The sequence below is a fragment of the Chelon labrosus genome, assembly GCF_963514085.1.
Source record: "Chelon labrosus genome assembly, chromosome: 1".
In the NCBI taxonomy this organism is placed as follows: domain Eukaryota; kingdom Metazoa; phylum Chordata; class Actinopteri; order Mugiliformes; family Mugilidae; genus Chelon; species Chelon labrosus.
Genome location: NC_140337.1, coordinates 30,020,817 through 30,046,781, shown reverse-complemented (window position 1 = coordinate 30,046,781; position 25,965 = coordinate 30,020,817). Strand labels below are relative to the sequence as shown.

Sequence of the window (25,965 nt, the reverse complement as noted above, 5' to 3'; positions counted from 1 at the left end):
TGGACAAGAGACACAGCAACAGCTTCACCTGTAGAGTCCAACAGAACAGCATCAACCAGACCAGAGAGACTCACATACATGTTCCAGGTAGAACACGCTTAGAAAACGGACCATGCGATTATTTTAGTTTGACACAGTTTGTGTGTGATTGTGTAGAAATGTCATGTAACTCTGTGTGTTATCATTTCAGATGATTTCTTCTTGTCCTCGTCCAGTTCTGCTGTTCCCATCATCTCTGGTTTGGCTGTTAGCTTGGCTGTTAGCATCATGGTTATTTTAGCATGTGTCTTCTTTGTGTGGAGACAAAATACAACCAGTAAGTTCCAGATGAGTTACCACATTAATGATCTAAAACACCAGCAAACGTCTTTTATAGTTGAATTCAGCTGCTTTGATTTTACACAGAAACCAAGAAAAGATCCAGAGATGAACCTGAAAGAGGAGAAAAGCTCCTGACAGAGGAAACAGTGAAGATGAAGGTTTTAGAAGAAACTAAAGATGTAAGAGACGAGAAGTAAAACTGACTTTGCTCCATCTACTGGTGAAATGATACAAGTACACGTTATCTCCTCCTCTCAGGTCAATGAACTAAAGGAGAATCATCAGCTGATATATGAATACGTCCTTCAGATTAAATGTCAAATGTGTTGTTTAGTCTGACATGAAGAAATAGAATCAGTGATGAAATCTTTTTTATTTGACTTTAATAAATTCTTCCAGGAAAACAATGCTGCTGCTTCCAAGTCTTCCAGGTTTCTCAGAGTAAGTGATCACATTATAAGAACTATGATACAATCTGCATGTCCATGATTTATAATCTTTCCTGATCTCTCTTCATTCTTCTCAGTTGTCTAGTTCCTACAGACGGATGGAGGAGGAGGTTAGTAGTTTCTATCAGATTCTTTTCCAGCCACATGTTTGTTCTCATTTCAATGTGTTTCTATCTCATTTAATCTTCAGATCATTTTCATGTTCTAAGGAGGTTGATGTTGGTGGTCAACATCTTCTCTCTGCTTGGTAGAAGGTCAGAAGGTCTGACTATGTTCTAGCCAGAATACTCTGTCCTATCTCCTAACTAGAATAGACTGGTATGATGTAGACCACCTGCTGGATGAACAGACAAAGAAATGATTTGATCAGTGACAGAAAGCTTCACATATTTGACTCTAATCTCAGAGAGACTGAGTTCTCTGTTCTTAATGAACTACTGGTGGAGTTTGACAAACACAAACACAACTCTGCTCCATCTACAGGTCAAATGATAGAACTACAGGAAGAAACAGCATTTGAAATACACACAGCGTTGGGCCTGGATACTAAGGCACTCAATATTGAGGTTTGGCTATCATGAATAATTAATAATTATCAAAAATAATTATTTATTATTAAATAATTGGATCTGAATTACTGAACCACCTCAGGGCACCACCCTTCTAAGAAGGGAAAAGATAGCCAATCAATCAAATCAGTTTCAAATTATACTAAATTGTCAATTTGGATTTCGCATTAATAATTAACTTAATAACTATAACCAAAATTACCACGTTAACAACTAGTTAAAGTTGAAGGAATTTGGAGTTCTTGACATTGTAGAGGTTGGCAATATTCACTCTTGCGCAACATTAAACAGACAGGTATGTTTAAAAGACATTTATTAACAAGAATAAAAGTACATACAATCTAACTACAGTGTACTCACTACAGGTGTGTGTGTGTGTGGTAGGGTGACCAGATCCCAATTCGCCAGACGTGGGACAAAGACTACTTTTGTGTGGGACAATGTGGGACAATGTGAGATACCAGTGCATCAAGGTAGTCTAAAAGAACTAACAGAAAAAAATAAACATTTCTGATCTGCCCCTTTGCTTATGGCATTACCATGCTTTGCCATCTGTTTGATTCAGTAGCACATAACAGCCTGCAAATAAAAACTTAACAAATGTATTTTATAATATAAATATATATAAAAACTTGATTAAATGCAACTTTCCCAAGTTCCCAAGGTGAGCAACACGTCTCGCATTGTCTGTGTCGTTTCACGTCGTATTCACCTCCGTGTGAAACGGAAAAATGACTCAAGCAAACTTCACAGCAAACTTTACCAGACTCGCCTTGCATTGGATAGATAGTTTCCCAGTCTTTATTATAGCTGCATTTCCTCTTCTCAGTCGTACGGGTTGTGCTTGCCTCCATGTCTTGCGCTGCATGCCGTTCTGATCTGATTTGCATTGTTTGTTGTTGGTGGGCGCGCCCTTAACCTGCATCCGCGTCCCAGTTTGATTGACATGATCAAACAGCCCGCCCCGACCCTTGATGACAGCCCTCACTGCTTTCTCCAAACAGCTATTGGATAAATGCCAGATTATAAAACACGCATTTCAAAACTGGAGTCTGACTGTCAATAACAATGCGGGACAACGTCTCAATTTGCGGGACGTGTGAAAAGTAATGAAAATGCGGGACTGTCCTAGCCTGGGTGTTCCCAGACTGCTTTGCGCGCGATTTCATTCTCGCTGCAAAAGCAGTCTGGAAACCATCGCCCATATTTTCGCCTGAGATAGGGAACCAATCACAGAACGGGGGGGGGGGCAGCAAGACGATGACGACGTCTATGCGCGACACCGAAGCTTGTAGTGTGTTAATCCAACATGGCAGCGGACCTAACGTTACGGTTCGATGCAGCCTTAGACAGTGTTTTAAGTAGCTTAGAACGCAAGTTTATTTAAAAAAAAGAGCAACGTTTGGCGTTGAAAGACTTCATTGCCAAGAAGGATGTGTTTGCTCTGCTACCAACAGGCTTTGGCTATGAATCGCGCGCAAGGCAGCATGGGAATTACCAGGCGCATTTGATAGACATTCATAGCGCCCAATAAACGGCTCTAGGCATTTGTAAAACCACGCCTCAAATACGAGAAAATAAACACGTAGTTTCCAGACCAGCATCTCATTGAGATGTGCAGTCGCGTCAGCCAGGCTAGGACTGTCCCGCACAAACCAGGACATCTGGTCACCCTAGTGTGTGGGTGTGTGGGCATGTGTGTGCAGGTGTGCCAAGATGGCCACTGGTTGTGGGTGTGTCAAGATGGCCGCCGGCTGTGGGCGTGCCAAGATGGCCGCTGGTTGTGGCTGTGTCAAGATGGCCGCTGGGGCCTTGAGGTCTTGAACACAAAGGAAACAATGGCTGCTGAGTGGGGACACTCAGACCATGTGCTGGCCAGTAGATATGTGGAATGTGATAAGGGTTTTATGAGGTGCCAGGTTAGAGGAAGAGTGGTTAGCATGCAAGAGACCCTGAGTCTATGTGTTGCATAATCTAACACCAAACCACTATACTATAAACAACTCGATAAACACAAATATCACATCAAATCAACATTTCTAACTCTGTGTTTAGCTTAGCTTAACTTGACTAGGCCCAGGTCATACTACCAGATGCTGGAAAGTCCATTTCTGGTGTGTTGCTCCTTTAGCTGGCAGTTCCTGATGGAAAGCCAAACTGGGGAAAGTTGTAATCCTTGCTGTGTGTTCCTGATGGCAGACGTTGGAGGGAAACCGGCTGCTCCTTGAGTCCTTTAAAGTGGCTTGTTAGCAGCTCGGTGCTAACTAGCCGTGGCTCCTGTTGTTTGGGAGTTTAGCCTGCAAACCTTCTGTTTGTTGGCTAAAAGAGCTGGTGTAGATTCCTCAGCAGGATCTCGCTTTGCTGCTGTAAGGAGAACAGGCCTAGCAGTAGTTGCTCTTTGTTAGCAGACTACCTGGCACCCAGCTGCAGCCGAGCAGCTGGGGGTCTCCACGTGGAGGTGTGGAGTTGTAGAGGGTAAGAGAGTAAGAGAGTAAGAGGGTAAGAGAGAGAACAAAGGCCAAACAGCGCATTTTATATGACCTGATGACCTCAGAGGTCACATGCCACTGTCAGCCAGTGAACTGCTTGGTCAGTTTTTCACACCTGGAGGATTGTGGGACTTAGAGTTCTGGTGCTTCCCTTTTGTTTCCAAGACATGTGGTCAACTTGGTTATGCATGGTGAGCTTCCATAGCTCACCACCAGGTTCAGGTCCCAACAGTAGATAATAGAGAATATGTTCTGAACAAGTTACTGTCTGACTGTTAACAATCTGGACTTCAAGCTTTGTAACAACTCCACCCAAATACTAGTCACTTCCTGCTTCACTTTCAACAATGGCGACTGAAAATTTTGAGGAAGACAAGCTGTATAAATGTTTGTATCTCTGAACCTCCTCAATTAACCTTTCCTCCATGTGTTCCATCTTTATTGATCGAAAACAATCGATTTGATATAAAGGATATAAAAAGCAGAAAACTAAACTAATGTGATGCAAAGGAGTTTCTGCGATAGGGAAAGCAAGATGGCTCCCGAGGAGCTGAGTGGTTTGTCAGGCTCCACTCAAATCCTCTTTTACTCGTTTTTTCTGCTATTATTTGGCATGATAGCCCTTGCTATTAATGAAATATTTACTGGCTTTAGAACAAAACAAAGACAATCATCAAACATCAATTTTAAAGGTGAGGGAAATGGTTGCGCATTGCTGCTCTGCTGTTGGCTCCTGCTGCTGCCACTTGGTCAGCATATAGGCCTAAACGTGGATAAACAAAACCAACCCAAGCAAATTGGCCCATCCCAGGACATCAACGACCAGGCGGTAAATATAAACGAAACACCGAGGCTATACTTCTTTGGACATGGATATTTTGCCATCTACTCGATCACCAAACAATCAGATCACCAGCGTCGCGGCACGCCGAGCAAACAAAACAATCGGAGAAGTGGCAATCGGCATGATTTCAACGTTTTCCTGATCCTGATCCTTTTGTCCGGGGATGTGCAGTTAAACCCTGGCCCAACTACTTACCTTCCCCCGGCAGATGCAGCGACAGGTGGACTGCATGAGTGGCGGCTGAGCCCTGGAGGGAGGGACATCTTCGTTGAGGCAGCGGGTGCTCCGCGTGGGGTCGGCGGTATGATTCATTCAGCAAGCAAACAACGTGAATTTGGATTCTTTCAGACTGTAAATCATGCAAGAGTAATATGGGAGCCTGCATCTAAACCAAAGGGTATATTGGGCGGACACTTGAATATTCGGAGTATATATATTCCTAAACGTGACCAGATCGAACATCTTCTAACGGACTCTAACTTAGACTTTTTAGCACTGAGTGAAACTTGGCTGCATAGTAACATCCCGACCAGCATGATTGACGTCCCTGGCTATACATGCTACAGACAAGATAGAACTTCAGACAAGGGCTGGGGGGGAGTATTATTCTATGTTAGAGACACCCCGAAATCGAACTGAATACACCATTAGAATGTCTGGCGTTGAATGTTGCTTTATCGCCGAAGATGAATTTTAATATTGTAGCACTGTATAACTCACCATCGCACGATGTTTCATTTTATGATGACCTAGATAAACTTCTCAAACATATAAATACTCGCACAGAATCGATTCTACTGGGTGATTTTAATATTAATTGGCTAGAGAAAAATCGCAGAACGAAATTAAAGACACTGCTGTCAAAATACAGTCTACAGCAGATGGTGAAAGGCCCAACAAGGATTACAAGAACAACTAAAACTTTGATAGATCTAATTATTACAAACAGACCCCAGCGAATCATGAGAACTTATAACTTACTCACAGGGCTATCAGATCATAACATGACCATGGTTGTCCGAAAACTTACTAAACAACGGTTATCAAAATTTGCAAATGAAAGTAAATCCGGTAACCAGGGTATTCCCAACAACAAGCGGGCACAAATTGAAAATGACCTAAACAATTTAGACTGGGATAATGTTCTACAATCAAACGAGCTAGAAAGTTGTTGTATCTCCTTAACACAGAATCTCACGAACCTAATTGGGAAATACATGAAAACGTTCAAGGGCAGGCAGCGAAAAGCATCCTTACCATGGTTGAGTAATGGCATTCGCCAGCTAATAAAAAAAAGAGACTACGCATTGAAAAAATCACTACTCACTAAAATTAATACGGATCTTCTTATTTTTAAAGGACTGAGAAATGCAGTAGTCAGAGAATTGCGTAAAGCAAAAACAGCTTATTATATGCAACTGATTGGGGAATCTGAGGGAAACAGTGCCTCCCTCTGGAAGCACCTCGACAGTCTTACTAAAATTAAGCCAAGTCAACAAAAAACAATAACCGAATTGAAAGTGAGTGGAGTTATTAGCACTAACAATCTAGCTATTGCAAATTAATTTAACAACTTCTTTATTCAGTCAGTGGAGGAGCTTGCTGAGACTTTTGAACAAGCAACACTGCAGAGCTCAAAGTCTATGCCATTAAACTTGTTCCAAATTGAGGAGGTTAGTGAGGAAAAAGTACATAAAATTATTAATATGTTAAATAAGTCTAAAGCAAAGGACGTGTTTGGGTTGGACACTGCTTTTATGAGAACTTTTTTCTTCTGTCTGCACCCGGCTGGCCTTAGGCAGATGGGTCCCTCCATATGAGCTGGGTTCTGCTCGAGGTTTCTTCCTGTTAAAAGGGAGTTTTTCCTTGCCACCGTTGCCTTCAGGCTTGCTCTGGGGGTTTCAGGCCGGGTTTTTGTAAAGCGTCTTGAGACGATTTGTATTGTTATTGACGCTATATAAATAAAATTGAATTGAATTGAATAGAACTCACTGCTTGGCCCTGGTTAAACCTATAACTCATCTGGTAAATCTTTCCATCAGAGTGGGCAAATTCCCACAAAGCTGGAAGCAAGCCATTATTATTCCAATTTTTAAGGCTGGTGCAAAGGACCAAGCAGGCAACTATAGGCCAATTTCAATATTACCCGCCCTTTCAAAAATTTTAGAAAAAATCATAACAGAACAACTAGCTAGTCATCTTGAAAACAATTGTCTCATTAACCCCAAACAATTTGGTTTCAGACAAGGGTATTCAACAGAAATGGCCAACTGCTACCTAACCGAGAACATTAAGAGTGAGCTGGACAAGGGTAATGTTGTGGGAGCCGTGTTTATAGACCTCAAAAAGGCCTTTGACACAGTGAACCACAGCATACTCTTGAACAAGCTTACCAACTTCAACTTCTCTGAACATGCTATCGGTTGGTTTGCCTCATACCTGGCCAAACGAGAGCAACGTGTTAAAATAAACACAGAACTCTCAATGCCACTTCAATCGTCAATGGGTGTCCCACAGGGATCCATCCTGGGGCCTCTGCTGTTTAGTCTGTATATCAACGACTTACCAACATGCTGTCAGTCAGCAAACTGTCAAATGTATGCTGACGATACAGTTATATACGCACCAGCTAGAACACCAGGTGCAGCAGCAGAGGTCCTGACCAAGGAAATGGAGGGAGTATCCCAATGGCTCAAAGATAACCACTTGACGTTTAACATCAAAAAGACTGTCTCAATGTGCTTCTCTATAAGAGGTAAAGCCAAATGTACCGTTAAATTAGGCCAAGAGGCTATAGAGGAAGTGGATGAATTTAAATTTTTAGGTATTATTTTAGACTCACAACTTAATTTCAAAAAACATGTTAAGAAACTCTGTAAGACAGTTCGGACAAACCTGAACTGCTTTAGAATAATAAGACATCACATCCCGGTCAAAGCAGCTTTATTGTTCTTTCATGCGATGATATTCTCTCACTTATCATACTGTATTACTGTATGGGGACAAGCCTCCCAGACAACCGTCAATCCAGTCAAATCATTATACAAACAGGCGCTTAAAATAATGGACCAGAAACCAGTAACATCACACCACTGTTTAATCTTGCAAAAATATAAGTTATTAAGTTTTGACAATTTTATTAAGTTTTCTTTTCTTAAAATAATTTTTAAATGCGCAAATAATCTGGCACCCTCTGTACTCTGTCCATTTGTCATGAAAACAAAGGCAAGGGGCGTGGCCACAAGGGGAGCAGTGGGTGGCAACTGCACAGTAGAGGGGCGCAAAACTTCTTTCGGCCAGTCATGTTTTTCAGTAATAGGAACCCGTTTTTGGAACGACTTACCGATAGAACTAAAAACACAAACACAACTGAAAACATTTAACAGTAAGGTAAAACACTGGCTGAAAGTAAATCAGGGTTGTGACCATTAAGACATGTGCGCACGCATGCACACACACACGCTCACACACACACACATATACATACTCTATTGTCTATGTTTTACTGTACTGTCTGTGCTGATGCCTGGCTGTTCGCATAGGTGAGAGTTTGCGGGCGGCTAGGTATCTGGGGGCTGTATCGTATGTGATTTGCTTTTTGTGTTATTGTATTGGCGTATGTTGTGACTGGTATGTTGTGGTTATTCTGTTGTATGGTTAGGATGTGAACACTAAAATTACCCTTGATGTTTTTTTGGTTTCTATGTGCATAGAGAGGTGTTTGTACACATATACTACACTTTTAGAATACTTTTAGACTACAACATGTTTATAGAAAGGTCTGACCAGGGACTGGGGTTGCAAATTAGCCAACTGGCTAGAAACCTTTTATGTAACACATCTACAGACATTGTTATGGCATTGACTGTGATAGCTATGTATGTAATAATGTGCGCTGCATTGTCCCTGATAAATAAACTAATAATAAATAAATAATAATAAAGAATAAGGACACAGGTTTGTGATTGAGGAGGCAGACACAGTAGATAAAGTAAATAATTGGTTTATTGAATTTAAAATAAAAGGATGAACCTAAAAAGATGGATGAAAGATAAGTATGGCAAAAATTATTTTTTTTAAACATTAATCTAAAATGCCGGGTACAACAAGGCTAAAACTTTGATAACTATTAGCAATAGCTAAAATCAGTGGCCTGGGGCCTCAGTGGGAGGCAGACGACCAGTTACGTGCCCCTTCCCAGTGGCCTGGGGTACAACACTAAAATAATCACTCAAACATGCATTAAAGGTGCCCCAGAGCCGACTTGCATGCAACGGGAGTGAGGTCCTTGCCACGGTGCCTCGCCTCCCACCTGACGACACCCAGGCCGCACTGAAAATCAAAAGAGAACAAAAACTCCCTGAAACACAAAGAAGCAAAAAAAGGTTAAACAACAAAAAAGCCTCAACAAAAGCCCACAACCAAACTGATAATTAAACAATATCTCAAACATACAACTCAAGACCAGGAATCAACCAAAAGGCTACTTTAAACAAACTTAAGAGACCTGGTCCAAAGAGAAAATCAAACCTAACAAAAAAACAACAGAAGAAAAGAAAGAAGAGCAGCACAGAAGAAAATAGAACAGCAGATGAGCCACCCTCAGACCACCACCACCAGGGACCAGCAAGAGTCCACTGAGCCACCTGAAGCCTTTTATACTGCACCTGGCAGGAGGAGGAGCTAAGGGAGGAGACTATCTGGGTTGAGTTCACAACCTTTCACTGAGGTTCACTACACCCACAAAACATCTGATCTGCTACCGTAAAGTGTAACTGTCACTTTACTACCATGACCATCAACATTACTCTGTCTCTTATAAACCATATGTGACAAGACTCACAGAGAAAAGAATTCCCATCAGCCTGTCAAAGCTGAGGCATCTTATTATTCTCAGTGCTAATATATATATAGGCTTCTCATAAAAACATTGAATGCTTATCAGCACACAAACCATGTGTATTTGCTGTGTTGGGCTAAAATATTAGGCTATAAATGATTCTAAATAAAGAGCTGGCTCTTCTTTGGGAGTCATGGGAAAAGAGCTGGCTCTCAGACAAGAGACGAACTTCCCATCACTAGTGCCAAGTGAAGGAGTTCAAGTATCCTGGTCTGGAGGAGATCTGTTGTTATTTTCATCACCTCTTTCTGTCTTCTCTCTCCTCAGGTGGAAAAACTAACTGGTGATAACAAGAAGCTTCAAGTTGACAATCATCATCAGCAGGAGAAGCTGGAGACCAGAAACAAAGAGCTGAAGGAGATAAAAGATGAGATGAAGAACAAGCTCATAGACATGTAGAGAGAAGTATTTTATTCACACACATCATTCAAAGTAGATTCTTCATATCAATACCTCCTTCAGATCAAATGACAAACATGTTTTTCAGTCTGACATAGAGAAATAGAAACAGACAAGAACAAAGGAAGACATTTAAATCTAACTGTTTATCTCCTTCTATGGTGGAGATATACAATTGATTGTTGGTGTTGATGGAAATATCCAAATTAAATTGTGTCCCTGGCCACATTAGAGAGATAATGAGATAATTATTAGGCTTCTCATAAAAACATTGAAAAACATTGAAAATTGAAGGGCTTATCAACACACAAACCATATGTTTTTGCTGTGTACAATATTAGGTTATAAATGATACTGAATAAAGAGTCAGCTCTCAGAAAAGAGACGAATTCCCATCACTAGTTCCAAGTGAAGGAGTTCAGGTATCCTGGTCAGACCTACATATCCCACAGAGGATTCTCTTCTTTAACCTCTGACTGCTTTATGTATTATTGCAAATAAAATATGAACGAACAACTATTTAGTTCATATAAATCAGAATAAATGACATAAATGTTGATTCACTTCAACAAATACTTCAGAAAGAAAACATTCAAATCCACTCAGAGGAAACATCATGAACAAGACTTGATCACATCTCAGAGAAACACTAAACAGAATTCATCAGAAATGAAATCTCTCTCCATCTTTTCTTTCTACCAGTTAAAGGAGCAGATCAGCAATGAAAAGAAACAGGGAAAGAAACATGAGAAGGACATGAAGGAGCTGGAAACAGAGGTTGATCTTTGATGCAAATCTTTTAATTCCATCATAAGGAAGTAGTTTTTAACCAAATCAGTTTCTCATGTTCCTCAATAAAAGTAAATGTTTCTCATCATGTCTCTTTATGTGACTTCAATCTCAGTGGAAGAAGAAGCTCAAAGAGGAGGAGAAGAAAAGAGAAAGAGCTGAGAAAGAAGTGGAGACTATGGAGAGGAAACTGAAGACTGAGGTTTGTCTCTTTCACCTGAGAATCATCAAATCATTTTCATGATTTCAGAGAAGTATTTTATTCACACACATCATTCAAAGTAGATTCTTCATATACCTCCTTCACATCAAATGACAAACATGTTTTTAAGTTTGCCAATTTACACTAAGGACATTTCTACTGTTTGTTTACTGAGTTTGGTTCCGTTTTTGCTTGTGTGGATTTGACTACAATGTTTCGTTCATTTGTTTGCAAAATTACAGTTTTATTGAAAGCAAAAGTAATAATGCTTTTGTAACAGAATAACTGCACAAAATGAGATAATTATTAGGCTTGTCATAAAAACACTGAATGCAAAAGGGCTTATCAACACACAAACCATGTCTATTTGCTAAGTTGGGCTAAAATATTAGACTATAAATGATACTGAATAAAGAAAAGAGACAAACTTCCCATCACTAGCGCCAAGGGAAGGAATTCAGGTATCCTGGTCAGACCTACAGCATTCATGTAGGAGGTCTGTTGTTAATCTCATCTCCTCTTTATGTCTTCTCTCTTTTCAGGTGGAAAAACTAACTGGTGATAACAGGAAGCTTCAAGAGGAGAAACAACAGAAGCAGGAGGAGCTGGAGACCAGAAACAAAGAGCTGAAGGAGATAAAAGATGAGGTGAAGAACAAGCTCATAGACATGGAGAGAGAAGTATTTTATTCACACACATCATTCTCATCAGAAACAACAACATCCAGAGTCCAGATATACAAGTCTAAAATCTTTTCTATGAATACGTCCTTCAGATTAAATGTCAAATGTGTTGTTTCGTCTGACATGAAGAAATAGAATCAGTGATGATAAAATCTTTATTTGACTTTAATAAATTCTTCCAGTTGGAGAAAAACAAAGCTGCTGCTTCCAAGTCTTCCAGGTTTCTCAGAGATCACATTATAAGAACTATGATACAATCTGCATGTCCATCATTTATAATTTTTCCCGATCTCTCTTCATTCTTCTCAGTGGTTTGATTCCTACAGACAGATGGAGGAGGAGGTTAGTAGTTTCTATCAGATTCTTTTCCAGCCACATGTTTGTTCTCATTTCAATGTGTTTCTATTTAATTTAATCTTCAGATCATTTTCATGTTCTAAGGAGGTTGATGTTGGTGGTCAACATCTTCTCTCTGCTTGGTAGAAGGTCAGAAGGTCTGACTATGTTCTAGCCAGAATACTCTGTCCTATCTCCTAACTAGAATAGACTGGTATGATGTAGACCACCTGCTGGATGAACAGACAAAGAAATGATTTGATCAGTGACAGAAAGCTTCACATATTTGACTCTAATCTCAGAGAGACTGAGTTCTCTGTTCTTAATGAACTACTGGTGGAGTTTGACAAACACAAACACAACTCTGCTCCATCTACAGGTCAAATGATAGAACTACAGGAAGAAACAGCATTTAAAATACACACAGTAGATAATAGAGAATATGTTCTGAACAAGTTACTGTCTGACTGTTAACAATCTGGACTTCACCTCCTTTTTACTCAGATAAATGAACTAAAGGAGAAGAAGAAGAAGCTGGAGACCAGAAACAAAGAGCTGGAGAAGATAAAAGATGAGGTGAAGAACAAGCTCATAGACATGGAGAGAGAAGTATTTTATTCACACACATCATTCAAAGTAGATTCTTCATATCAATACCTCCTTCAGATCAAATGACAAACATGTTTTTAAGTCTGACATAGAGAAATAGAAACAGACAAGAGCAAAGAAAGACATTTAAATCTAACTGTATGTAGCCTACATAGCTGTGAGCCATTTCTACTTGTGCCTTGTCAGTCTGTCTCACTCTGTAACAACTCCACCCAAACACTAGTCAGCGCTGTATCTTTTCTGCCAGTTGGGTTCATTTTTGTTTCTACTTCCTGCTTCACTTTCAACAATGGCGACTGAAACTTTTGCCGAAATTTCAACCAAGACGAGTCGTACAAATGTTTGTATCTCTGAACCTCCTCAGTTAACCTTTCTCCATGTGTTCCATCTTTATTGATCCAAACCTATCGATTTGAAAATAGCAGAGATGGAGAAGCATCCGGAAATACTAAAGTGGAAATACGCTACTACCAAGCGGACCAATCATAGCTCTTGTGGTCTGACACCGTGACACGTGGTTACATTTCTGTAGAGGTACATGTCAGGCTACGTCATTAGTGTCTGTGTATGCTCTGAGCTGTCTCCATAGCTACGCTGTCAAAGTGACCCAGAATCCTCAGCTTGGTAGTAGCGTGTAACAGAATAACTATTAGACAGCAGACAGTGGTGAACAGGGCAGATACTGTAGAATGATGGAGGGACGGCTTATCTCTGATTTAACTCAGCTTTATTGTCAGCTCCAAACACACAGCTCTTAACATTCAGCATTTCAAGGGGTTTTCTCCAACGCCCATGTGGCGAGGCACTGGGGGAGTTTTTGCAACATTAGATAAAGGGAGACCTGGGGACTTGCACCCCAGGATATAAAAAGCAGAAAACTAAACTAATGTGATGCAAAGACTAAGGACGCAGGTCCGTGACTGAGGAAGTAGAGATAGTAGATAAAAGTAAATAATTTTTATTGAATTTAAATGAATCAGGGATAAACCCAAGAAAACTGGAACTGTGGAGAAAAGATAACACAAGGCATGGCAAAAGTGATTTTATCAACAATACTAATCTAAAAGGCTGGCTACAACAAGGCTATAACTCTGATAACTATTACCAGTAGCTACAATCAGTGGGCTGGGGCCTCAGTGGGAGGCAGACTACCAGTCACTTCCCAGTGGCCTGGGGTACAACACTAAAATAATCACAACAAAACATGCATTAAAGGTGCCCCAGTGGAGACTTGCATGCAACGTGAGTAAGGTCCCACCTGACGACACCCAGGCCGCACTGAAAGTTTAAAAAAACGAACAAAAACTCCCTGAAACACAAAGAAGCAAAAAAAAGTTAAACAACAAAAAAGCCACAACAAAAGCCCACAACACAATTGATAATTAAACAATATCTCAAACATACAACTCAAGACCAGGAATCAACCAAAAGGCTACTTTAAACAAACTGAAGAGACCTGGTCCAAAGAGAAAATCAAACCTAACAAAAAAACAACAGAAGAAAAGAAAGAAGAGCAGCACAGAAGAAAATAGAACAGCAGATGAGCCACCCTCAGACCACCACCACCAGGGACCAGCAAGAGTCCACTGAGACGCCTGAAGCCTTTTATACTGCACCTGGCAGGAGGAGGAGCTAAGGGAGGAGACTATCTGGGTTGAGTTCACAACCTTTCACTGAGGTTCACTACACCCACAAAACATCTGATCTGCTACCGTAAAGGGTAACTGTCATAAAACTACCGTGACCATCAACATTACTCTGTCTCATATAAACCATATGTGACAAGACTCACAGAGAAAAGAATTCCCATCAGCCCATCAAAGCTGAGGCATCTGATTTTTCTTAATGCCAATTTACACTAAGGACATTTCTACTGTTTGTCTACTGAGTTTGGTTCTGTTTTTACTTGTGTGGATGTGATTGCAGTGTTTTGTTCATTTGTTTGAACAATTACAGTTTTATTAAAAACAAAAATAATAATGCTTTTGTAACAGAATAACTGCACAAAATGAGATAATTATTAGGCTTCTCATAAAAACATTGAATGCAAAAAGGCTTATCAACACATGAACCATGTGTATTTGCTGTGTTGGGATAAAATATTAGGCTATAAAAGATACTAAATAAGGAGTCAGCTCTTCTTTGGGAGTCATGGCAAAAGAGCTGGCTCTCAGAAAAGAGGCGAACTTCCCATCACTAGTGCCAAGTGAAGGAGTTCAAGTATCCTGGTCTGGGGGAGGTCTGTTGTTAATCTCATCTCCTCTTTCTGTCTTCTCTCTTCTCAGGCGGAAAAACTAACTGGTGATAACAAGAAGCTTCAAGAGGAGAATCAACAGCTTGAGGAGAAGCTGGAGACCAGAAACAAAGAGCTGGAGGAGAAAAAAGATGAGGTGAAGAACAAGCTCACAGACATGGAGAGCACAATTACAGTTTCATTGAAAAATAACAAATAATAATGCTTTTGTAACAGAATAACTGCACAAAATGAGATAATTATTAGGCTTGTCATAAAAACATTGAATGGAAAAGGGCTTATCAACACAAAACCACATGTATTTGCTGTGTTGGGCTAAAATATTAGACTATAAAAGAGCCGGCTCTCAGAAAAGAGACAAACTTCTCATCACTAGTTCCAAGTGAAGGAGTTCAGTTATCCTGGTCAGACCTACATATCCCACAGAGGATTTTCTTCTTTAACCTCTGACTGCTTTGTGTATTATTACAAATAAAATATGAACCAAAAAGTATTTAGTTCATATAAATCAGAATAAATGACATAAATGTTGATTCACTTCAATAAATACTTCAGAAATAAAACATTCAAATCCACTCAGAGGAAACATCATGAACAAGACTTGATCACATCTCAGAGAAACACTAAACAGAATTCAACAGAAATGAAATCTCTCTTCATCTCTTCTTTCTACCAGTTAATGAAGCAGATCACCAAAGAAGAGGAACAGGGAAAGAAACATGAGAAGGACATGAAGGAGCTGGGAACAGAGGTTGATCTTTAATGCAGATCTTTTAATTCCATAATAAGGAAGTAGTTTTTAACCAAATCAGTTTCTCATGTTCCTCAATAAAAGTAAATGTTTCTCATCATGTCTCTTTATGTGACTTCACTCTCAGTGGGAGAAGAAGCTCAAAGAGGAGGAGGAGAAAAGAGAAAGAGCTGAGGAAGAAGTGGAGACTCTGAAGGAGAAACTGAAGACTGAGGTTTGTCTCTTTCACCTGAGAATCATCAAATCATTTTCATGATTTCAGAGAAGTATTTTATTCACACACATCATTCAAAGTAGATTCTTCATATCAATACCTCCTTCAGATCAAATGACAAACATGTTTTTAAGTCTGACATAGAGAAATAGAAACAGACAAGAGCAAAGGAAGACATTTAAATCTAACTGTATATCTCCTTCTATGGTGGAGATATACAATTGATTGTTGTTAAATTGTGTCCCTGGCCACATTAGAGTTCCTACACTCTAAAACCTACTTGCTTGTCGTGCTATTAAAATTTACTTCATTAGGCTATAGAAGAAAAATGTTTATGGTATAAGTTTCTGCACAAAGTAATGACATGTCATTTGCAAAAGAGTCGATTTCCATAGAGCAGTGTTTTTCAACCTTTTTTGAGCCAAGGTACATTTATTTATCGAAACAATCACAAGGCACACCACCAACCGAAAATGTTAAAACAAAATGAAACTCTGTACTCATTCAGTGTGAAACCTGGGCCTGTTTGGATGAACACAGCTCTTAACATTCAGCATATCAAGGGGTTTTCTCCAACGACCATGTGGCGAGGACTTGGGGGAGTTTTTGCGACGTTAGATAAAGGGAGACGTGGGGACTTGCACCCCAGGATATAAAAAGGAGAAAACTAAACTAATGTGATGCAAAGACTAAGGACGCAGGTCTGTGACTGAGGAAGCAGAGATAGTAGATAAAAGTAAATAATCTTTATTGAATTTAAATGAATCAGGGATAAACCCAAGAAAACTGGAACTGTGGAGAAAAGATAACACAAGGCATGGCAAAAGTGATTTTATCAACAATACTAATCTAAAAGGCTGGCTACAACAAGGCTATAACTCTGATAACTATTACCAATAGCTAAAATCAGTGGGCTGGGGCCTCAGTGGGAGGCAGACTACCAGTCACTTCCCAGTGGCCTGGGGTACAACACTAAAAGAATCACAACAAAACATGCATTAAAGGTGCCCCAGTGCCGACTTGCATGCAACGGGAGTAAGGTCCCACCTGACGAAACCCAGGCTGCACTGAAAGTTTAAAAAAACGAACAAAAACTCCCTGAAACACAAAGAAGCAAAAAAAAGTTAAACAACAAAAAAGCCACAACAAAAGCCCACAACCCAATTGATAATCAAACATTATCTCAAACATACAACTCAAGACCAGGAATCAATCAAAAGGCTACTTTAAACAAACTTAAGAGACCTGGTCCAAAGAGAAAATCAAACCTAACAAAAAAACAACAGAAGAAAAGAAAGAAGAGCAGCACAGAAGAAAATAGAACAGCAGATGAGCCACCCTCAGACCACCACCACCAGGGACCAGCAAGAGTCCACTGAGCCACCTGAAGCCTTTATACTGCACCTGGCAGGAGGAGGAGCTAAGGGAGGAGACTATCTGGGTTGAGTTCACAACCTTTCACTGAGGTTCACTACACCCACAAAACATCTGATCTGCTACCGTAAAGGGTAACTGTCATAAAACTACCGTGACCATCAACATTACTCTGTCTCATATAAACCATATGTGACAAGACTCACAGAGAAAAGAATTCCCATCAGCCCATCAAAGCTGAGGCATCTGATTGTTCTTAATGCTAATATACACTAAGGACATTTCTACTGTTTGTTTACTGAGTTTGGTTCTGTTTTTGCTTGTGTGGATGTGATTGCAGTGTTTTGTTCATTTGTTTGCACAATTACAGTTTTATTGAAAACAAAATAATAATGCTTTTGTAACAGAATAACTGCACAAAATGAGATAATTATTAGGCTTCTCATAAAAACACTAAATGTAAAAAGGATTATCAACACACAAACCATGTGTATTTGCTGTGTTGGTCTAAAATATTAGACTATAAATGATACTAAATCAAGAGTCAGCTCTTCTTTGGGAGTCATGGCAAAAGAGCTGGCTCTCAGAAAAGAGACAAACTTCCCATCACTAGTGCCAAGTGAAAGAGTTCAAGAATACTGATCTGGAGGAGGTCTGTTGTTTATCTCATCTCCTCTTTCTGTCTTCTCTCTCCCCAGGTGGGAAGACTCACTGGTGATAACACAAAGCTTCAAGAGGAGAAACAACAGAAACAGGAGGAGCTGGAGACCAGAAACAAAGAGCTGAAGGAGACAAAAGATGAGGTGAAGAACAAGCTCATAGACATGGAGAGAGAAGTATTTTATTCACACACATCATTCAAAGTAGATTCTTCATATCAATACCTCCTTCAGATCAAATGACAAACATGTTTTAAGTCTGACATAGAGAAATAGAAACAGACAAGAGCAAAGGAAGACATTTAAATCTAACTGTATATCTCCTTCTATGGTGGAGATACACAATTGATTGTTGGTGTTGATGGAAATATCCAAATTAAGCTCTTGTGGTCTGACGCCAGTTACATTTGTAGACAGGTACATGTCAGGCTACATCATTAGTATCTGTGTATGCTCTGAGCTGTCGCCATAGCTACGCTGTCAAAGTGACCCAGAATCCTAAGCTTGGTAGTAGCGTGTAACAGAATAACTATTAGACAGCAGACAGTGGTGAACAGGACAGATACTGTAGAATGATGGAGGGACGGCTTATCTCTGATTTAACTCAGCTTTATTGTCAGCTCCAAACACACAGCTCTTAACATTCAGCATTTCAAGGGGTTTTCTCCAACGCCCATGTGGCGAGGCGTTGGGGGAGTTTTTGCAACATTAGATAAAGGGAGACCTGGGGACTTGCACCCCAGGATATAAAAAGCAGAAAACTAAACTAATGTGATGCAAAGACTAAGGACGCAGGTCTGTGACGGAGGAAGCAGAGATAGTGGATCAAAGTAAATAATCTTTATTGAATTTAAATAAATCAGGGATAAACCCAAGAAAACTGGAACTGTGGAGAAAAGATAACACAAGGCATGGCAAAAGTGATTTTATCAACAATACTAATCTAAAAGGCTGGCTACAACAAGGCTATAACTCTGATAACTATTACCAGTAGCTACAATCAGTGGGCTGGGGCCTCAGTGGGAGGCAGACTACCAGTCACTTCCCAGTGGCCTGGGGTACAACACTAAAATAATCACAACAAAACATGCATTAAAGGTGCCCCAGTGGAGACTTGCATGCAACGTGAGTAAGGTCCCACCTGACGACACCCAGGCCGCACTGAAAGTTAAAAAAAAGGAACAAAAACTCCCTGAAACACAAAGAAGCAAAAAAAAGTTAAACAACAAAAAAGCCACAACAAAAGCCCACAACACAATTGATAATTAAACATTATCTCAAACATACAACTCAAGACCAGGAATCAACCAAAAGGCTACTTTAAACAAACTGAAGAGACCTGGTCCAAAGAGAAAATCAAACCTAACAAAAAAACAACAGAAGAAAAGAAAGAAGAGCAGCACAGAAGAAAATAGAACAGCAGATGAGCCACCCTCAGACCACCACCACCAGGGACCAGCAAGAGTCCACTGAGCCACCTGAAGCCTTTTATACTGCACCTGGCAGGAGGAGGAGCTAAGGGAGGAGACTATCTGGGTTGAGTTCACAACCTTTCACTGAGGTTCACTACACCCACAAAACATCTGAGCTGCTACCGTAAAGAGTAACTGTCACTTTACTACCATGACCATCAACATTACTCTGTCTCATATAAACCATATGTGACAAGACTCACAGAGAGAAGAATTCCCATCAGCCCATCAAAGCTGAGGCATCTGATTGTTCTCAGTGCTAATATACACTAAGGACATTTCTACTGTTTGTTTACTGAGTTAGGTTCTGTTTTTGCTTGTGTGGATGTGATTGCAGTGTTTTGTTCATTTGTTTGCACAATTACAGTTTTATTGAAAACAAAAATAATAATGCTTTTTTAACAGAATAACTGCACAAAATGAGATAATTAGTGATGCAGTGCTACGCAATGCAAACTATTGTTCTTCACTACGTTTTTCTTCTTATTAGTGATGCAGTGCTACGCAATGCAAACTATTGACCCCCTCATAGCAAAGCTATGAGGGGGTCAATAGGGACCCCAACACATGATATATCAAAACGTGTGTTTTGATCCCGAATCCCGTGCTATTACTTTTATAAGGGATTGACGAGTTTTTCGCGCAGTGCTACGCAATGCAAACTATTGACCCCCTCATAGCAAAGCTATGGGGGCCAATAGTTTGCAGTGCGAAGCACTGCAAACTATTGTTCTTCATTCCTTTTTTTCTTTTTATTATTATTAGTGATGCAGTGCTACGCAACTCCTCCCATAGCAAGCTATGGGAGGAGTGGCCACTATTGATCTTCTGCGTGTTTCTTTGCAGTTTTATTTTTACTTATTCATTTTCCGCCCTTTTTCGCCGATTAATGCGGCCCGAACCGGCGAGAGGACCCCAACACATGATATATCAAAACGTGTGTTTTGATCCCGAATCCCGTGCTATTACTTTTATAAGGGATTGACGAGTTTTTCGCGAATTTATTCGCGAAAAACCGCAGAAAATTTCCCATTGAAATGAATGGAGAAGCCCGAAAAAAAAAAAAAATCAACAGACATTTTCAACAAACAACTGCTCTGGCATACTTTCACCGAGAGACTCCATTTAAATTTTAAAACGTAGGTACTCTTGCCTTCTCTTCAGCGATTCACTTCACTTATCGACAACTTTTACCGTTTTTAAACTATGAAGCCTCAGAGTTGTGTAGGTTTTTACTCAAATTTCAGGGTTTATAATGGGTGTGTATTGCGCGGAATGTTGGTGCTAGAGTGGCAGGTAGAGTGAGGAGGAGAGAAGAAAATAGGCAAAAAATAAAACAGAAACTGCTCCCGTGGCCACAAATTTCACACCTCAGACATAATTTATACATAGAAACGTAGGAAAATTTGTCTTCTCGCTCAAATTCGTCTGCTAAAGCTGTAAAGTCTTATAGTTTTGGCGTGAGACGCAAAGATGCGCCAGCAACACCCATCCACAGCTTCATAGACTGCCATGTTAAATTTCTGGAGCAAAGCAGAAGCAATCCTTTCTTTGAATCGCTCTTTATAGCTCACATTTCTTCATTTTACCCACAAACTGCATATCTAGACGTTCAGGAAAGACTCAAGATGCCCAAAGTGAAGTCGGTTCAATGATTGGAAACACGGTTTGGCCACAAGGCCTTCCTGTTCGAGGAGGTTTGTTTCAGCATTTTCTCTCCCTCTAGCCATCTTCTAACTGAAATTCAAACTGGTAACCGTGACAACAAGGCCCCAACGGGCATACACACGCTCACACGCAGCAGAAGAGGAGGGTCTCCACAGAAAGAGGCGGGAAACTTCCAACTGACATAAGTAACTGGTATGTGGGGCAGCCATTTTGGCTTTTGGCACCTAAGTTGAACAATGACAGGTGTCTGTCTGTCATTGGCTAGCGCGTCATGTTAATTGCTAACATTAGCGGCTAATGCTACTTTTTAGTGGCAAGAAATTGGTGGTAGCATTAGTGGCAGCATTAGCATGTTAGCGAATAGCATATTAGCAATTAGCATGTTAGCAATTAGCATGTATTTAATTTTTAGTGGCTTAAAAGACATGCTAACACTAAACCAATGTTAAAATTAGTGGCTAGCGCGTCATGTTAATTGCTAACATTAGCGGCTAATGCTACTTTTTAGTGGCAAGAAATTGGTGGTAGCATTAGTGGCAGCATTAGCATGTTAGCGAATAGCATATTAGCAATTAGCATGTTAGCAATTAGCATGTATTTAATTTTTAGTGGCTTAAAAGACATGCTAACACTAAACCAATGTTAAAATTAGTGGCTAGCGGGTCATGTTAATTGCTACCATTAGCGGCTAATGCTAATTTTTAGTGGTAGAAATTGGTGGTAGCATTAGTGGCACCATTAGCATGTTAGCGAATAGCTAGCCACTAATTTCTTGCCACTAAAAATTAAAGACATGCATTAACCTAATGCTAACATTAGGCAGCCATTTTAGTAGTTCTTAGCACTTAATTTGAACATGCGTGTGTAAAATGACAGACAGAGAAAGCAGAGCATCTAGCGCGTCAGCGCTAGCCACTATTTAAGCTCCCAGTGGAAAACAGGATCTGCCAAAACATTAAAACCCCCCAAACCATCCCTGTCTCCCTTGGTGCTGTCACACATCTGCTGGGCCTCTTAGCTATAGCTCTTCTCATTGACTGAATGACAACTTCTCAGTCATGTTTGACCTTTTCCTTTATTAGTGATGCAGTGCTACGCAATGCAAACTATTGACCCTCATAGCAAAGCTATGGGAGTCAATAGTTTGCAGTGCGAAGCACTGCAAACTATTGTTCTTCACTACGTTTTTTCTTCTTATTATTAAACTTTTTCCACACCCGATTTTTCGAAACTTTTCAACTCAAATACCGTTCGTCGCACACAGACACAAAATACATCAAAACGTGCGTCTCGATCGGACTCGGTGTGCTTCTATACAGTTCTTTCAAACAAGATTTTTTCGCGACGTAGTCGCGAAAAAACCGCGATAAATTTCCCATTGAAATGAATGGAGAAGCCCGAAAAAAGCGGCAACATTCCAAAATTTACAGCTTGGCTTTGTCGAGTGATTACTCGGCCATGCTTTGTAGTAGAAACTTGCTTGGAAGTTTGTACGAGGCACGGGAAGTGTATCTTTCTCTTCCTGAAAACGGCGTTTCGATACCTTTTACGGTTTGGTCAGGGTCGCAGTTTACGTTTTGGTGAAATTTGGGGAAAAAAATAAAAAATCAGCGTTTATAATGGGGCTCTATGGGCCCACTCTGACCGACACTCTAACTTCAGAGTTTCGGTGATATTCTGAAAAAAAAAGGTTCAATCTCACGTGGTGGCCACAGATTTTGAGGTACAGAGATAAAACATACGTAAAAACGTAGGGATTTTTGTTGGCTTTCAGATGGTGTGGGTTTTATTTGTGTGAGACGTACGGTTTGGGCTGCAGGCTCCTCCGAGCGAGGAGTGCGCCGACCAGTTTTCGAATTTTTCCCCATGTGTGTGTATGTGGAAAGCGAGAGCGATTTTTCGACGATTTTTCACGTCGCATACTTTTTTTCTAAAACGACTACGGCCACAATTTTCGCAGTAGGCGCGTGGGAACAACACTAAATTGTAGAAAACCCTCGGCTGACGCTCACGATGTGTTCGTTTTCCCGATAGGACTTGTAGTTTTTGATTTATGAGCATTTGTTCGGAGGGCAAATCCTAGTTTGCACTTTCCCTCTGACTCAGGCAGAGGTGAGAGAGAGAAGGAGACTTCAGCGTCAGTTGACCCTGGTAGCCATGACAACCAGACCCCAACCAGCTTACACACGCAGCAGGAGGGGACGAGAGGCGGGAAAAGAGCTCTCAGTGGAAAACATGATCTGCCAAAACATTAAAACCCCCCAAACCACCCCTGTCTCCCTTGGTGCTTTCACACAGCTGCTGGGCCTTTTCCTTTATTTTAAACACAGATTATATCTGGCTGCTTTGCTGAAACTCCTGACACAACATCCCTGACCCGTTTCCTTCATCTTATTAGGTCAGTGAATAGCTCAACTGGTAACAGACGCTAACTACTAGCCGCCCAGTGATTTAGCCGACGACTAGCCTTCCAGCATAGCTCATGTATGTTAGCAAGCTAGCGGAGCTAACGGAGCTAGCTAGCCGCTAGCTAACCGCCGCGGACTCAATCGCGGAGTTAGCCTCGAGCTAACCGCTAGCTAACCGCTAGCTAACCGGGATTTAACCGCGGACCCGCGGGAGTTAAACACGAATTAGCCGCGGCAGTTAGCCGTGAGCTAACGCGGAGGCTAGTGGGGTTAGCCGCCGGCTAATTCGCTGCGTTGCAAGCCGGGGGCTTATCACAGTAATAATGTTGAAGTTTTACAATTTAAAGGGAAGATATTTTTAAATTAAACTGTGTCAAACTGAAAAATATATTATTCCACCACATAAAGTAGGAAACATTTATGGCTTGCAACAACATTAATGACAGTATATATATAATTGGAGTAATTTAATATAATATGTTTTTAATTAAATAAATAATGAGCTGTTGAACACTCATAAGAGTTATATTAAGTATGTTACATAACATTATTTGACATGTCTATTTGTCTGCGTATAGTTTTCCTCCAGCTGATCCAGACAGACTGCAGTGACGTCCAACATGAGACAAAGAGCTGGACTCGCAGGACAATTTGAAGGTCTTCACTTCATCGCTGATTCCTTGTTACAGCCTGGATGTGTTAAGTTTAATATTATTGTTTTTCTAACTGTAAGACTGTGCCGTAAACTGTTAAACTATTGCTCAGGTAGGAGTAATGAGTTTTATTGTTAAAATTATTATGATTAACGATCAATTGTTACGATTTGCTCGTTCTTTGTCTGGGGATCCTAGTGAGATCCCTCCCACTCTCTTCCTTATTTGATGCTGGCTTTCAGGTGGAGCTGGGAGGGGTCTGCTGCCTGTACCTGCCCTTCAGTTTGTAGAAGGGCGTAAAGGACGACCCTTCTCAGTGTCTCTCTCTCTCAGCCAGGCCTACTGCATCCTCCTCATCCTGTTTGGTTTGTTGTACCCTGCATGACATCAAACTCACACCCATCCAGTCAGAAGGAACCAGGCCTTAAATGACTATTTGAGTTGTGCTTTTTGTTATAGCTGCTGCTCATGGTAGTAAAGACATGCTACTTAGTAAAGACATTCGCGACGTAAGTCGTGAATACTTTCATACCTGTCTTGACGTGACCATTACTTTTTGTAGTCAAACATGGATTATATTATGACTATATGAACAGGTGATCATTAAAGCATCATAGCATGGTAGCATCATGGTAGCATCATTAAAGCATCTTAGCATCATAGCATTGTAGCATCATTAAAGCATCTTAGCATTGTAGTATCTTAGCATCATAGCATCTTAGTATAAGGAAAACACACACTTTATGACAACTACAGATGTTTAACATGTGTCTGCTTTGTTATTAGCTTGTTGCTTACATTTACTTATAACATTTGAAAGACATTTCAATTTTTTTGCATTGTCTTTGATAGGATTAAAGGGTTCCTGTGCTTCGACAGCTGAGAGTGATCATCGTTGATTCATCGCCCTCAACCATCGCAGAGCAGTATCGCCACCTCACCCACACACATACATTCACCACACCTTCATCGACACAGATTTAATTTAAGTATAACATATTACATTAATTTGTCTTAGATTAGATTATTTTACATTAGGTAGTTAGAGTTTAGGTAAAGGTTAGGGTTTAGGTTAGTTTGATAGGTTTGATAGCCTGTTAAGCTTTGAAAAGTATTTTGTCTTGTTTTTTTTTTCTGTCTATTTTTTGTCAGCAGGATGCCTAGGAAGTCCAGACGTTCCATGGCGGTGAAGCAGCGCTGGAGGAGGCTCGACCTGGAGGAGCTGAGGTCCACCCCTTCCCCCCTGGAGGTATTTACACAGTAGATAAGCTTCTGTGCCACAATGACATCTGTCTGCGTGAAAATGGCTCTAGAAATGTTACATCTATTGTTTTCTCCTTAACTGCTGAGTTCTGTATGTGTTTGGTCTTAATGTTTCATTAGACGTCCCCCCCGGCCGGAGAGGAGCCTTCCCACCGACCCTGCTCTCAAGCTCGTCCCCCCGTTCGTGCTCGTGAGTATCTCTCAATGATCAATAAATTAATTCATTCATTCAGCATTGTAGCATCTTGGCATAGTAGCATCATCGTAGCATCGTAGCATCGTACTATCACAGCAATATAGCATGGTATCGCAGACTGCTGCGGCCACTGCATCACTCTCGCGATTTCCCGCAGGGGAATTGTCTAGTTTTAAACACAAATTATATCTGGCTGCTTTGCTGAAACTCCTGACACAACATCCCTGACCCGTTTCCTTCATCTTATTAGGTCAGTGAATAGCTAAACTGCTAACAGACGCTAACGACTAGCCGTCCAGCATAGCGCATGTATGTTAGCGAGCTAGCGGAGCTAACGGAGCTAGCTAGCCGCTACCTTAACGCCGCGGACTCAACCGCGGAGTTAGCCTCGAGCTAACCGCTAGCTAACCGGGATTTAACCGCGGACCCGCGGGAGTTAAACACGAATTAGCCGCGGCAGTTA

General features: G+C 40.7%; 1 protein-coding gene across 3 annotated transcripts; it reads left to right on the top strand.

The window, feature by feature from the left end:
- Positions 1–411: 411 nt before the first annotated feature.
- Positions 412–25,017, top strand: LOC311485468 (uncharacterized protein). 3 transcript variants are annotated; one of them, XM_084540889.1, is made up of 16 exons: positions 412–500; positions 721–762; positions 848–880; positions 9,840–9,967; positions 10,674–10,748; positions 10,876–10,962; positions 11,505–11,609; positions 11,955–11,987; positions 12,486–12,557; positions 14,876–14,980; positions 15,521–15,595; positions 15,723–15,809; positions 17,882–17,986; positions 23,969–24,047; positions 24,286–24,408; positions 24,896–25,017. In XM_084540889.1, exons 5-14 carry the CDS (start codon positions 10,728–10,730, stop codon positions 23,981–23,983), a joined length of 705 nt encoding a protein of 234 aa, XP_084397015.1. In that variant the 5' UTR covers positions 412–500; positions 721–762; positions 848–880; positions 9,840–9,967; positions 10,674–10,727; the 3' UTR covers positions 23,984–24,047; positions 24,286–24,408; positions 24,896–25,017. The 3 variants fall into 3 exon arrangements, with proteins under 3 accessions (XP_084397015.1, XP_084397013.1, XP_084397014.1); XM_084540887.1 differs by having other exon boundaries at positions 23,969–24,408; XM_084540888.1 differs by lacking the exons at positions 412–500; positions 721–762; positions 848–880 and adding an exon at positions 1,703–1,812 and having other exon boundaries at positions 23,969–24,408.
- Positions 25,018–25,965: the final 948 nt, after the last annotated feature.